We start from the raw sequence: 13,530 nt of genomic DNA, 5'->3' as shown, positions 1-13,530 counted from the left end.
GATCATATCTGTACTTAAAGGTATATTTCTCCATACCTGAAAAAATTAAAATATATGCTTACATATTTCATAAATAAAATATAGAAGTACTTTCTGTATGCTAACTATGCATAACTTACCTGTCATTGTTAAGAAAGAATAAGTTTAGCTTCATCAGGTAATAAACTACTAAAATTCTTTCTATCACAATTTTTGCTAGATTTCCTATGTACTTTTAAACAAGGGTAGGTTTTTTTTTTCTCTGAAAGCCTTTGAAGTGTCTGGAAACATTACACGTGCAGCATTGCAAGATAAGTAGTGGTTAGAGTAGTTGTCGCAAAGTAGAAAATGGGGATTTCTTGTCTTTGTACCAATGTAGCAATGCTGGAAAAACTTTGAAGTGAAGGCCTGTTACATTTCATTTGACATTTAATTGTTGCACATTGTTTTTTCTAGGTTGCCAGTAGAGTGCAAAAATATTTTATTAAACTGACTAAAGCTGGTATTCCAGTTCCAGGAAGAACTCCAAATTTATATTTATACTCCAAAAAGGTGAGACAATATTATAGCAGAAATTCTATATGTCTGTTGGCATTTACGTGCAAATTGAGTATAAATCATTAATATTTTCAATAGATTTAAGTCTTGATTAGTGCTTTCTTACTAACTAGTTCCACCTTGCATGTATTTATTACTTAATAAAGTAATCTTTTTCTTTTGCCATTAGCATTGTAGAGTGAGTTGAATGTTATTCTAATTTCACATCAACATCTGTTAATTACCTCTCTATTGGATAATCTTGGGGACATGAAGTGTCAGAAAAGAGAGCATAGCAGTCAGATTGGAGGCTGAACTCACAGGCTTGAATGATTGGTCTTGGGGTACTTTCTCCTCATTTGTAAGTTTAGTGTAATTGATCTAGAAGAGCCTAATGAGAACCCGGTTGGAAGAGGATAAGGAGCCCTATAATTCATATTGTACAGTCATCTTCTAATTAACAAAACAAAGAAAATTATATATAACTGAACATACTGAACTAGCACAAGCATAGGCTTAAGACTGAAATGTCATGTCTTATTTTGATTTGCAACATACATGACCATTAAAATAAAGTGGTCATATAAATTACTATTAAAATACGGTGCTTTTCCTGATCTTGGAATGGATGAGAAAAGAATATGGTCCTGAGAAATCTTAATTTGCAAAAGAAAAGACTCTAGATTTCTATGCAGACTAGTCATATGTTTTGATTTAAATAATGTAGTACTCTTGGGTCCTAATAAGGACCCTAGACATCTGAAGAGGGCAGTCTCAGGTTTTGTGGGGGTTTCGTTTGCTGGGGTTTTTTTTGTTACCATTGTGTTTACAAAAGTTCTTTAAAACCTTTGTAGAGTAACATTACTTTTTTGCATCCAGGTGGCCGTGATGTTTTATGATAAAGAATAGAGTAAGCCTTACATTGATTCTGCAAAAAGGCAAATTTGCAGACTTAGTCCCTTGAAAGGTTGGGAACAAAAGTTACTGCCAGAGGGGCCTGATAGAAAGATCTACCACAGCTCATCTCTAATGATTTAAAATGTTACATACCCCCAGTTGTCTCCTAGTATTCTCTGAAGTTACTGCAAACAATGAGTGCTCATATCAGAGGCTTCCCAGTTTGCCATCCATCATGGTAATGCCATTTTACTTTCACTAGGATTTTAATCTACTATTCTGCTCTATAAGCAGAGGCAGGGAAGGTGCAGGCATGACTCTGTCTGCCGCCTTGTCTATTGGAAAAGCATTTTCTGGCAGAAGAGCCAAAAAAACAGCTGGAAGCATTGATACCTTAAATACTGTGGTGAGATTCATCTGTTAGAACTCTAAATTGCTTGTACAGTTTACCATACTGTGGGGCTAATTTCAAAATTTAAAATTTAGTTTTGAAAATTATAATCCTTTGAGTTCTTTATGTCACCATACCATTTTAAATGACCTTAGTCACATGTCTTTTCTTCTTTCCTCTTAGTTTTATTTGGAAAGACTGTTATTACAGAATGTGAGCAATGCTGCTAGGCAGCAGATCACTGTGTTTAATAAATAGTGGAAATATTTAATCGTGACATTTTAACCATATTTTTCACTAATTTGAACAGTGATCCATAAAGTTCTTTAACCCCACTGATGTGCGTACAAACACAGCATAACCAAGAGTGAAACGTGGTTTTTATAAAATTCTTAACATTCTTACACTACAATGGTAATGCTACCATCCTACAGATTTTTCTTAAGCTCGTGTGTAGAACAAATCTAATACTTACGTCTGTTTTCACAGTATGATTCATATCCTTATTACCAAGTCATAAGAGTAAGGTCATTGTGCCCTGGTTTGTATTAAGGTAGCATCTCCATTTCATATTTGTATCCCACATAAGAAATACAGCAGATGAAAAGATCAAACAGATAGCATATGTGGGGGAACTGAGCTCTCAGTCTGCTAATATAGCTGTCTACTTAGAGCACAGATTGACAGCACTGTACCAGGCTGTAGTTATTCCCAAGTCTCCAATGGAGATAACATGATGTGGCAGAAAGGAAATGCACGGGGTATTGGAAGTCTGGGTGATGCTTATGCTGTGCTTATCCTTATTTTGATATTCAGTATGCACATACGCTTGTAAATGGTGGTATCTACTTTATTGCCAATAATAGAAGTATGAAAATCGGATGCTGATACTTAAAGCACGCATCTATGGGAGAATAAAAACATAGATACATTTAATGTAAATAATTGTGTCGAAAGAGTTGCTTCACAAGAAGGTACTTGCATTTCTCCATGGGGATTGCCTAGGATGCTTCTTTTAAATGGTTACTGGGGAGGTGAGAAGCCTATTCAGTTCTTGAACATCTTGAAGTTACGGTGTATATCTCCTCATATGGCATAATGTCTGTTCTGATAAGTGATACAGGAAATCAAACAGGATGCATCAGTTTATTTTCCTGTATAACCATCATCTGCTACTAGTGAAAATAAAACTGAATCAGAGATTTAGGACTCTAGTATTCAGTTCTTCAATTATGGCTTATCATTGTCAATTTAATGCTTATATAATATCGTTAGTGCACCTGCTTTTAAGCTTAATCCAGAAGATATATTTCTCAGAGGAAAAATGATTTTTTTAACTGTCTGCTTTTATGTAGTATTTTAGTTCATTCTTCACCAGAAGTAGAATAATGTTAAAAAGAGAATTCAAATCCTCAGTTAAATTCCTAGGTCATAATTTAAGTGTAGACACAGTTTTCCTTTCTTGATTTCCAGCTCTAGTATTGAATACGGATCTGTTTTCTGTTAACAGAAAATTTAAATCACTGTGTCAGCTCAAGCTGAAATACCATCTAACCTTATAAATGGAAGTATTTGGGGGGGGTTGAAATCTTAAAGGAAACTAGAAAAGCAGCAGAACACAGGAAGCCAGTGATCATAAGGCAGAAGGTGGAAAAATTCAACACAATGGATAGTATATTAGTCTTAGAACAGAATGTTCATTTTTATTCTATGCATTGTAGTTCTTCTGCAGATCTGAGGTACCAGCTTCCAATCGTTACTAGACTTCATCTCTTCCCTTAAGAGTGAATGGGGCTAGTCTCAATTCTGTGTTATACTTCTGTCTGCATAGCTACGTTCCATCTAAGATAATTTGTGTGATCTTTGCCTTTACTTTTTAAACCGTGCACAACTGTAAAATAATGCTAGATCCGTCTTTAGAGGTTGAATCCATCTTTAGAGATAAGTGGTTCTATTATAGTATTACAGGTTTGTAACTGATTTAGGAACCTTTGGGATAAAAAATCTTGTGTGAAAAGCAAAAGTATTAGCTATTGTAAATATTCCTTATGCTTTATCTGTGTGAGAGAAGCTAGACACTTTGAGACAATCTTCTGTTTAACGATTATTAAAAAAAGCACTTTTCATACTTCTGGATTTGGATTCACACTGTTTTCTTTCAATTGAGGAATGTAAGATTTGACATTTAAGATGTCAAAATGCTGGTCTGGAGAAGTAGCTAAGTAAAAAGTTGAGTCAGTTTCATTCACCCTAAATTCTTCTTTTTTGATATTTAATGTTCTTCCATGGGGAATAAGTAATAGGGGCTGAGTGCCTTTAAGTAATCTATTTTAAAACTGCCATGCATTCTACACCTTCAGACAGCATTAAAGTTGAAAGGTTTTAGATATACACTAATGGAATAATTTATCTCATCTAACATTTTTTAGGTTCCTTTTCCAGCCAGTGGCAAGGAAGAACCACCTTCAGAAAGCAGTTCTTTCTAACTCTTAGAAACCTCTTTTATGGTGGAGTGAATTGCCTTTTCTCTCCCTGGACTAGGAAAGAAATCTGGACAATTAGCCTAGACCTAGATTTTCTAAGGCACAAATTAATACCAGAAGTTGATGATAAATGTCAAGCATGGACTGGTATTCTGGATCTTGGACCTGTGCAAAACTACTTCTTTGTTTAGTCTTGCACTCACACAGTTCGTGACTCTTGGAAGTCTTTTAATATCTTTGCACTTTGGTTCTCAGTCTTCAAAATTGTAACAGCTTTATTTTCTGTTTTTCTATTATTGTCCATCTCATTTATTTAGATGGCAGGGTTTTTATGGTAAGGGCTCTTTCTTACTGGGTTCTTACCAAAGAAGAGTTGCACTGTTCATCTGATTTCATTTGTTACGGGGCGGGAAAAACTCCAGCTGTATGAGGCTCTGTTAGAGAGGTTTAACTGCAAATAATTGGAAAGATGATAGACTGTTTAGTGCAAAAGAGCAAATTTCTGGCAAGGTTTTATCGATGAGGATTACTTAAATAATAACCAAGGAATGTTTTTAAAAATATATCATTCTTTCACTGTAGTCATCAAGTAGACGGCAGCATCCTTTAAATAAACATCTTTTCAAACCTTCAACTTTCATGACATCTCATGAACCTCCAGTTTATATGGATGAAGATGATGACAGATCCAGTTTTCACAGCCATATGGATACTGCAGCAGAAGAGGAAGTATCGGTATGTCATTTAAATCACTCAGAGAATGTCTTGCTTACTGTCATTTTAACCTTATTTAATGAATAATATGAGGATTAAGCATCTTTGCCATAAAATAAATAACATCAAGTAAGTATTAAATTGTGGTAAGATTCATGAACCATTTTGAATGATAAACACATCACTAATATAAAGGCCCCCAACTGCAGAAAATTTAGACCAAGTCAGAAAGGAAGTAGGTAAAAGGAGTAATAAACATTTTTTTCTTGAAACAGCTCTAAAAAGTTTTGGTTGCCTATTTTCAAAAAGTGATCTGACATGAGATCAGTTTGAAAATCATATAAACTATATAGTTATGATTCTGGTTAAAGATGTGTTGTATCAGAAGAGTTACATAGAGCCCTGGTAAAATTTGAATGCTATTGGCATCATTGCTCTTTGTCTTCCTTCACTGGCTGAATTAATTAGGGATTTTTTTAAAATCCGCTTCAAAGCGTGAACTAACAGACTGAGTTGTCAACCAGCAAATGTATTTTTAGAGGAACATTCTTGTAGACATCCCAACCCAATGTATTATTACATTGTAGTGTTCCACTTTCCTAATTTATCACATGCAATAACACTACAAGAATTTAGACATATGTCTTTCCCACTTCCATATAAAGGGACTATATCCTACCACTAGCATGCTGGGCAAGATTTACAGCTGGTGTGAATCACTGTGGCTTTACTGTGCTTAGACTGAAGAACCTGACTTGTTAAATTTTTTTTTTTTTTTTTTTTTTTTTTTTTTTTGGTGAGCCTAGTAACATCTTATGTGTGAAAAGCTTGTTGCATAACAGAAGTATTAAGGCCACCCAGTATAAGTCCATTCATTTTCTTTATTGACTTTTTACATGCACTGCGTAATCTTCCATAAATTTTTAAATATGCTCATCTGTTACTCAGTCTTAAATCCCATCTTCAGTCATGTTCTGTGTTCTCTCTCTGATGGTCTTCTGGTTCATCTACAGACATTCCCGATAACTTTGCATATTCCAATAAGAACCTTAAAAGGCCTGGAAATGAAAATGCATATTAGAAGAGATGCAGATTACTATTATTTATCTCAATGGAACTGTTTTTGAGCAAACATTCTTTCATTCTGTATTGTTTTTAAATACATATTTTCTAACTGTTTTGAGTATTTTCCTAAAAAAATTTGGTTTTGCTATGGTGTCCTAACTCTAATAAATATAGGCACCATAAACTGGGACTTATTTTAATTTGGGTAGAAATTGCTAGTTTGCAATGCGCTTTTTTTGCAGTGATAATGGTGGACTTGTGCCTTTTTTTTTTTTTTTTTTTTTTTTTTTTTTTTGGCTTAATCTTTTCTTTCTTCACTAGTGCAGCATTTCCAGATGGATTTATTTCTGGCTTGCAGTAATGTAGAAAGACACAGGTGAGCCCAAAAAGATCCCCATTATCAGTGCAAAATAGAAGCAATTTGGAAGAAAAAAGAGATGATGAACTATATTCAAAATGAACGTACAGGATTCTGTTCTAATGTTAAAAGTCACATCTCTTAGTGACAGTCACTGTCTTGGATAAAAATACTTTGCATCAACATGGTGAAGAAGAGATTCTGTGTAGCAAGAAAATTATAGGAAAGGTTTTCTTTGAGTTCTTTACAATGGAAGTACCAGGTGCTGTTCCCCTATAAAGACAAAAGATTTTGCCTGGATGTTACCAGTCAACTTGACTGGCATAACCATTCCTGAAAAATTGTTTTAGTATAAATAAGTTATTCCCAAGTGAGGACTATTCCCAAATGAAGTGTCCACACAGGGAGCTATTATAGTGTAGTTTATTTGATATATAGTTATTTTGTGCTAGGCAGTTTTTCTCAGAAAAACTTAGGAGATTTGCATGGAAGGTGAATCCCTGTTTTATATTAAGAGACTGTAGCTTATCACCACACAATTTAATCATGTCATTTAACCTTGATTTTTCTGAACATTTGCAGTCTAGTCCTTTATATAGGTTCATAATTACAATTAAATAATCAATAAGGCCTTTAGAAATTTAACACTAAAGAGCAAGCCTCTTTCCCTCACTTCCTTTAATAAACTTACTAAATAATACAGATTCTTTAATCTTCATGGATTTGTAAAAAGAAATCGAAATTGTGTGTATAGGCTACATTAGAAGAATTTTGATTACTATCTTGTAGTTGTTCTTAGTAGCTGAATGTTCCTAACAGTATAGGATCTGAATACTGCTCTACGTCAATAAATACTTGTCATCTTTGAAAACAGCTGACATCTACCAAGTACAGCTGCTACAATTAAAGAGCTATCTTGAAATGGGCATCTGAATTAGAATAAGAGCTTCTGTCTTCTCATAACATAGAGGTCCTCAACCTTTGATGAAGAAAATTGAATGAGAAAAAAAAGAAATGGTATGTTTCTTTAAAAAGAGAGAACCAAAGTTGTATGCACCAGCCTGTAGGGAGACAAACTTTTTCATAATTTAGGAAAAATAGCAATCTATTTTCTGAAGCTATTAGGAGACAGCATGAAGTAAAGGGATGAAGGAGTTGGATAACTCTGAAACTTCTGCTCTTCCAGTCATGGAATGATACTTCTCATCACTTTTTATTTTTATAGGTGAAGGTGAGAAGTTAATACTGTTAAGATTGACTTGTCTTCAAATTAAAAAAAATACATATAATGGAAGCTCGGTACTGTCTCGATTTATGGGTCTTTTAAAAATCTGAGTTTGTGCAAAAATTCTTAAAACTGTAAAAAGTTTTTGAGTGTCCTTTGTTTTTAATATTTTCACAGCTTTGAAAGTACTTCAGAACACTGATTGTAACTATCCTTAGAATAGTATTATTCCATACCATTCCACAGAGTAGTAAAGAGAAAGATCAATTAACTTGATAAAACTGACCTGAAATTTCAGTTCTCAAATATAATATCTGTTGCCCTTTATTTAAAACTAAAATAAACTAGCTTTGTCTTAAACAAAAGTGAAGTCTTCTACTGCAGCTGCCATTTTGCCCACAATGTAGGGACAAGTGGATTGTATGCAAATTGCAGTTAGGCATCTAAGATGAGAAAAAACCTAGGAAGTAAAGTTAGGCACTGCTCTCTCCTTTGTACTACAGCTAAACTCTTCACCAGAAGAAATTTGTTTGTAGGATAACTTTTTTTTTGTTTTAATGCAATAATAAAATATAAATAATACAAAATAAAATGCTGGTTTGTGCTATGTTTTTTAAAATAATTTCCCAGTATGTTTCTTAGAATATATTGCCAGCATTTTCTCAAAGGTAATTAATCGTACATAGTGATTTATGGGATATATGTCTTACTAGTTATTATATTCTTAAACTAAAGAATGTTTCTCATTTATTTTTAACCATGAACAGGATGAAGAGAGTATTCCAATAACATATCGAGAGTTACCTGAATACAAAGAACTGTTAGAGTTTAAAAAATTGAAGAAACAGAAACTCCAGCAGATGCATGCAGAAAGTGGATTTGTGCAGCATGTGGGATTCAAGGTGAGTTTAAGAGATGTTCTTCTGTTACTCAGTGGATTGTAGAAGTTTTCAAAGATAAATGGTTTGAATTTCCTAAAAAGGCTTTGTTTAATATAGCAAGTTTGGTTTCTTAGTTCTTGTTCACTGGGTCTGCTTTCTCTCATCTTCTTTAATAAGTAGTTCATTCTTTCCAATAGCTCAGGTTTCACAGAATACTGATATTGTATGAAAAATAATAAGCATACTGTCTTTTTGTCATTCGTATTATGAAAATACAGCTCTAGAGCCAGGTTAAATCATTACAGAATTCTATTTGACACTATACTCTGTTTTGACAATGATTCATTGATGGTAATTTTCTGATTATGAATTTGGAATCATTTTGCCTCCACCTAAGGCTAGAGAAGGGACAAAGATTTTTAATGAGAACAGTAATAGATTAATAATTTTTTTTGTTTTGTAGCAACTTCCTAATCCTATCAAGTGATAACTTGCAGAAGTTGAAGCAAGGACACGAAACAATAGTTATGTGAAATTAAGAAAATAAATATTAATTTAAACTAATGTGTTGTCCCAGTATCAACCATTAATAGGCAACATGAAAGAAAGGGCATTCTCTAAATCACATTTTCTGGTTTGCAAGTGATTTTATGTGTAACTGGTTGCTATGTTAGAACAGTTTCTTCACTTTGTTTAGTGTTATGCAGCTAGATTTCTTTTCTAATACCTATTTATATAAGAATGCAAAGATATTCAATTTAAAGTTCAGTTCAAAATGACTGGAAAATTAAGACAGCCTTGTTAGCTGACATTGACAGACTTAATCATGGTGTTAGACCACTAAGGCGCTTTTTATTTTTGCGACTCTTTTTTTTTTTTTTTTTTAAAGTTAGCATTGGTGTGTTTGGTTTGGGGTTTTTTGGGGGGGTTGTTTGGTTTTGGTTTTTTAAGTTAGCATTTTCTTCCCCAAAATTCAAAACTTTGCTCAGGCAGACCAGACTTCTAGGTAACAAACTAGTTGCTTTTTCTACATAAAATTACTCTGAAAAGTAAATTGCCATTATGCAGTGTCAAGCATTCAAAGTTTGAAAGTTTCTTTGCAATCTGAATTTGATTTTATTATGCATTATAGTAAGCTATGAAATTACATGATTATATACTATTTTCCCTCAGGAGAGCTGCCTTGCTCAGTGCACAGGCTGGACGGAGCTCACCTAATAAGCAATCATTCAGAACGCTTGTGGTTCTGCATGGCCTTCAGCCTCATTTACTACACATTAGTCAAACTCCACTTTGAATATTGAATTACTGAATCCCTTGTGGGCTTTTTATGGCTTTCATTGCTATAATATCAGAGCACTTTGCAAATACTTTTTTTTCCTTAGCAAATGAAAGGCATGGTATTATTTCTGTTTCGCAAGGGAAAGAGAGGGAAGCTGGAGCACAGAAATTAAGGTCAAGGGTTTCCACTATCTTGGTTCTCAAATTGAGATAACTGGAACCAATTTTTATTTTTTATTTTTTTAAAGTATTTAGCATTATGCTGAACTTGATATTTTCAGAGAACAGCTCTGAGTATCCTTAGTCCTTCCTCATTATCAGCCCTCAAACTCTGAAAGCCATCTGTGGAAGGAAGGGATGACAGCTGTGACAAATGGGTAAGGTATAAGGTGTTTGTAGCCCTCAGTGGATTAGTTGTGGCCAGGAACAAGCTGCTCTGCGAGTGGGTTTCACAGATGCTGAGAGAGAACTTCAAGTTCTGAAGGAGGATGAGCTATGGAAGCACAGGCTCGTTTCCCACATTTCTTTTTCCTTTTCAAGCCTGTCTCTGCAGCACTCTTCAAAGTTTAGATTTTTGAAAAGTTCTCCTCACCTCCAAGTCCCATTTTCCAGTTTCCTTTTTTCATCAAATATCTTTGCATTTCTGCCCCTTTTCTCTACCATCGTGAATTTTTCATCCAGTCTCAACGTTTCATTTGTACTTTGTTTCCTCCTCTTCATGCCACACTCTTCTTGCACTTAGCTGCTGCTGTGTTGTCCCTGATTCTTCTCAGGGGATTAGTTCTTGTCTTCTTACTCAGCTTTAGTTCTAGACTTCTGTTCCCTTCCCTGAATATGTTGTCCCACTTCCTTCCCGGCCACCTGGCTTTTAGTTCCAGCCCACTTCTAATGTGGTATTGCGTTTCCTGAGTTTGAACGTGCATCAGTCTGACCTGTTGTGTCCTGGTCTGCAGCCCATCAACAGCCTCCCAACAGGCTCTACTGGTCTAGTCTCACTGCTTTCTTCTGCCGTGGAAAGTGAATCTATACTTAGACATTTCACATGGTTGGACTGAAGCTATAGAAACATCACGTTCATGTTTTGTGTCGCAGCAGTTCTTACAGCCATGTGAGGATAAGCAATGACCGCAGGCAGGACTAGGCCTCCTTTTGTTGAGCCGGAGGATGATGTCAACATGGAGCATTTGGGGAGTGGGAAGGAAAGCAGGAGAAAGATTGACCAATCCTCAGGGCTCTGGAGGGCGTCTCCTAGAGTATGAGGACTTCTTTATCCATGAATACGTTATGGTCTCTGATGAGAAGAATTAAGCTGTGTGGGCTAGTAGTAATCAACCTACATACACGCCTTTCTAGCTGGTGTGTTGGTGTGTACTCTTACTAATGTAAGGATTACAGTTGCTGTTTTTTCAGTGCTCTTCCATCTGCTTCACAGTGTGATAACTGCGGAATTGAACCTATCCAGGGTGTTCGGTGGCACTGCCAAGACTGCCCTCAAGAAATGTCCTTGGATTTCTGTGATTCTTGTTCTGACTGGTGAGCAGCATACGTTTCTACTTGTTATTTGTAATTAGCTTGAATATCTCTATGTGGCTTAATTGCTTTGTATGTTGGAAATCTGCTCCAGCATGGGACACATCTCGCGTGTTGGGGGAAGTGGAAGATACTTTAGGATATATTTGTGGGAGATAATGTTTTGTAAGCATGTTCCAGATGTATTTTTTTTGGTAATACAGTGGACAGATAGGTTTGGTACTGTTAAATAGGGAAGAAATTATACTTTATGAATTAATTGTATCAAATTTGGTATGAATCTGTTAATATGATCACTGTTTCTGAAAGTTAAAGATAAGGAAAATATTTGACTTTTAAACTGTTATCTTTTTTTTTCCCTTGCAGTCTGCATGAAACAGAGATTCATAAGGAAGATCATCAGTTAGAACCTATTTACAGAGCAGAGACATTTTTAGACAGAGACTACTGCATGTCCCAGGGCACCAGTTACAATTATCTTGACCCAAACTACTTTCCAGCAAATAGATGACATGGGAAGCAGATCTACCATCTTGGGCTTACTATCCTCTTTGAAAAATAACAATGGCACCATTGTTAATTCTGTGCACATTTTGGAAAGACTCTGCTTTCCCTGAAATGTCGCTCACAGCATGACAGCTTCCTGGGTGTACTTGTCAAACTACAGCTTTGAGCTGTCATGGTTCTAGATCACTGAACAGCAGCCGAACATTCCTAGTGTGCAGAAGGTTTCACTGGGAGACTTTTCTTTCACCACATTAGTCATTTTGAGGTGGTGAATCTAAACACAAAAGCAAAACATACAAAAGGGTGAGCCAGAAATGAGAGCACACATTAAAGATAGAGTAAATTCCAAAGGCTTTGAAGAACTCGGTTATAATGAGATCCAGAGGAGATGAAGTATTTATATAAAAACAGTTTAGTAGCTTGCAGTTTTGTTGTGAAATAGTTTTCAGCACAGTAACTGACTTCTTTAGGCAAGGTTTTAACCAATGACAGTGTTTGCTTCTAGGATGTACTCTAAAAAATACTCACTGTCTCAGCGATGGTTGGTTACAGGCCTTTATTAAATTGGAGCTGCTTAATCACATTGACTTTCAATTTTTTTAATTTTATTTTTTTTTAAACCACGATGAACTCTATTTACCAACAGTGAAGCACTACAGGGGGCAACTGTGGCATTGCTTCCTTAACCAGCTCATGGTGTGTGAATGTTATAAAATTGTCACTCAGATATATTTTTTAAATGTAATGTTATATAAGATGATCATGTGATGTGTACAAAATATGGTGAAAAGTGCCAGTGGTAGTAACTGTGTAAAGTCTCTAATACTCAACATTAACTCCTTTAAAATAAAATACACAGCCTTCTGCCTCTGTATTTGGAGTTGTTAGTGCAACTCATCAAAGAAAACTGCCTAATATAAATCATATATATGGTAATAATTTTTCCTCTTTTGTAGTCTGCACAAGATCCATGAAAGATTGTATTTTTATTACTATTTAAACAGTGATTAAATTTAGCCTGAGCAGTGAGCAAGGGTTCACATGCATTCTTTTATACTGCTGGATTTTGTTGTGCATCATTTAAAACATTTTGTATGTTTCTTCTTATCTGTGTATACAGTATGTTCTTAAATAATGTTCAATTGTCAGGAGAACTGTGAGAAATAAACTATGTGGATACAGTCTGTTTATATATAGAATGCTTGCTGTGACTTCCTTTCTGTGTAGTTCTGACTTTTTAATCAAGATGGAAAACATTAAGAGGACATTTTAATACGTCATACAAATACTCACTATGCAGACCTGCAAGATGCCCAGCGCCTTCCTCTGCTGTTAATTTCAATGGGAACTGATGGTGCTCTGTGCCTACTAAAATATGCTTCGCCTTTGGCAGGATTAGCGTTTCAGTTTTCTCATACCTTACTCACAAACTGTTCTTTTTCAGATTGCAGAAAATTCAGATTTCAGTAGTCTTGGTACACTGTATACCATTGTCTGAGAAGCTTTGTAATTATTGTGACAAATTTTAGTTAATATATTTTCTATTGAAATGTATAGCTTGTGATTCAGAAACACTTGATTATTTTATAACTGTAATAGACTTCTAATTGCTTTGCAACTTGAATACTCAGAGTAATTAGCTAGAAAAGAAACTAATTTGACTTAAAAAGATGGCAATAAGA

The 13,530-nt window shown here is 35.0% G+C and overlaps 1 protein-coding gene across 7 annotated transcripts in view; it reads left to right on the top strand.

The window, feature by feature from the left end:
• The window catches only part of ZZZ3 (zinc finger ZZ-type containing 3), a 62,993-nt gene extending 49,577 nt beyond the window's left edge, over positions 1-13,416 (top strand). For 2 of the 7 annotated variants that reach the window (XM_082313504.1, XM_082313503.1), the window contains exons 9-13: positions 436-531; positions 4,870-5,022; positions 8,417-8,551; positions 11,244-11,344; positions 11,708-13,389. In XM_082313504.1, the coding sequence (XP_082169630.1) occupies positions 436-531; positions 4,870-5,022; positions 8,417-8,551; positions 11,244-11,344; positions 11,708-11,852 (630 nt within the window). In that variant the 3' untranslated portion in view covers positions 11,853-13,389. The other 5 variants (XR_014228329.1, XM_082313505.1, XR_014228330.1 and 2 more) reach the window with 5 other exon arrangements.
• The last annotated feature ends 114 nt before the right edge of the window (positions 13,417-13,530 follow it).

Source organism: Platalea leucorodia (assembly GCF_965183815.1).
Source record: "Platalea leucorodia genome assembly, chromosome: 5".
NCBI classification, from domain to species: Eukaryota; Metazoa; Chordata; class Aves; order Pelecaniformes; family Threskiornithidae; genus Platalea; species Platalea leucorodia.
The sequence above is the reverse complement of the archived record's forward strand: the minus strand, read 5'-3'. Positions and strand labels throughout refer to the sequence as shown.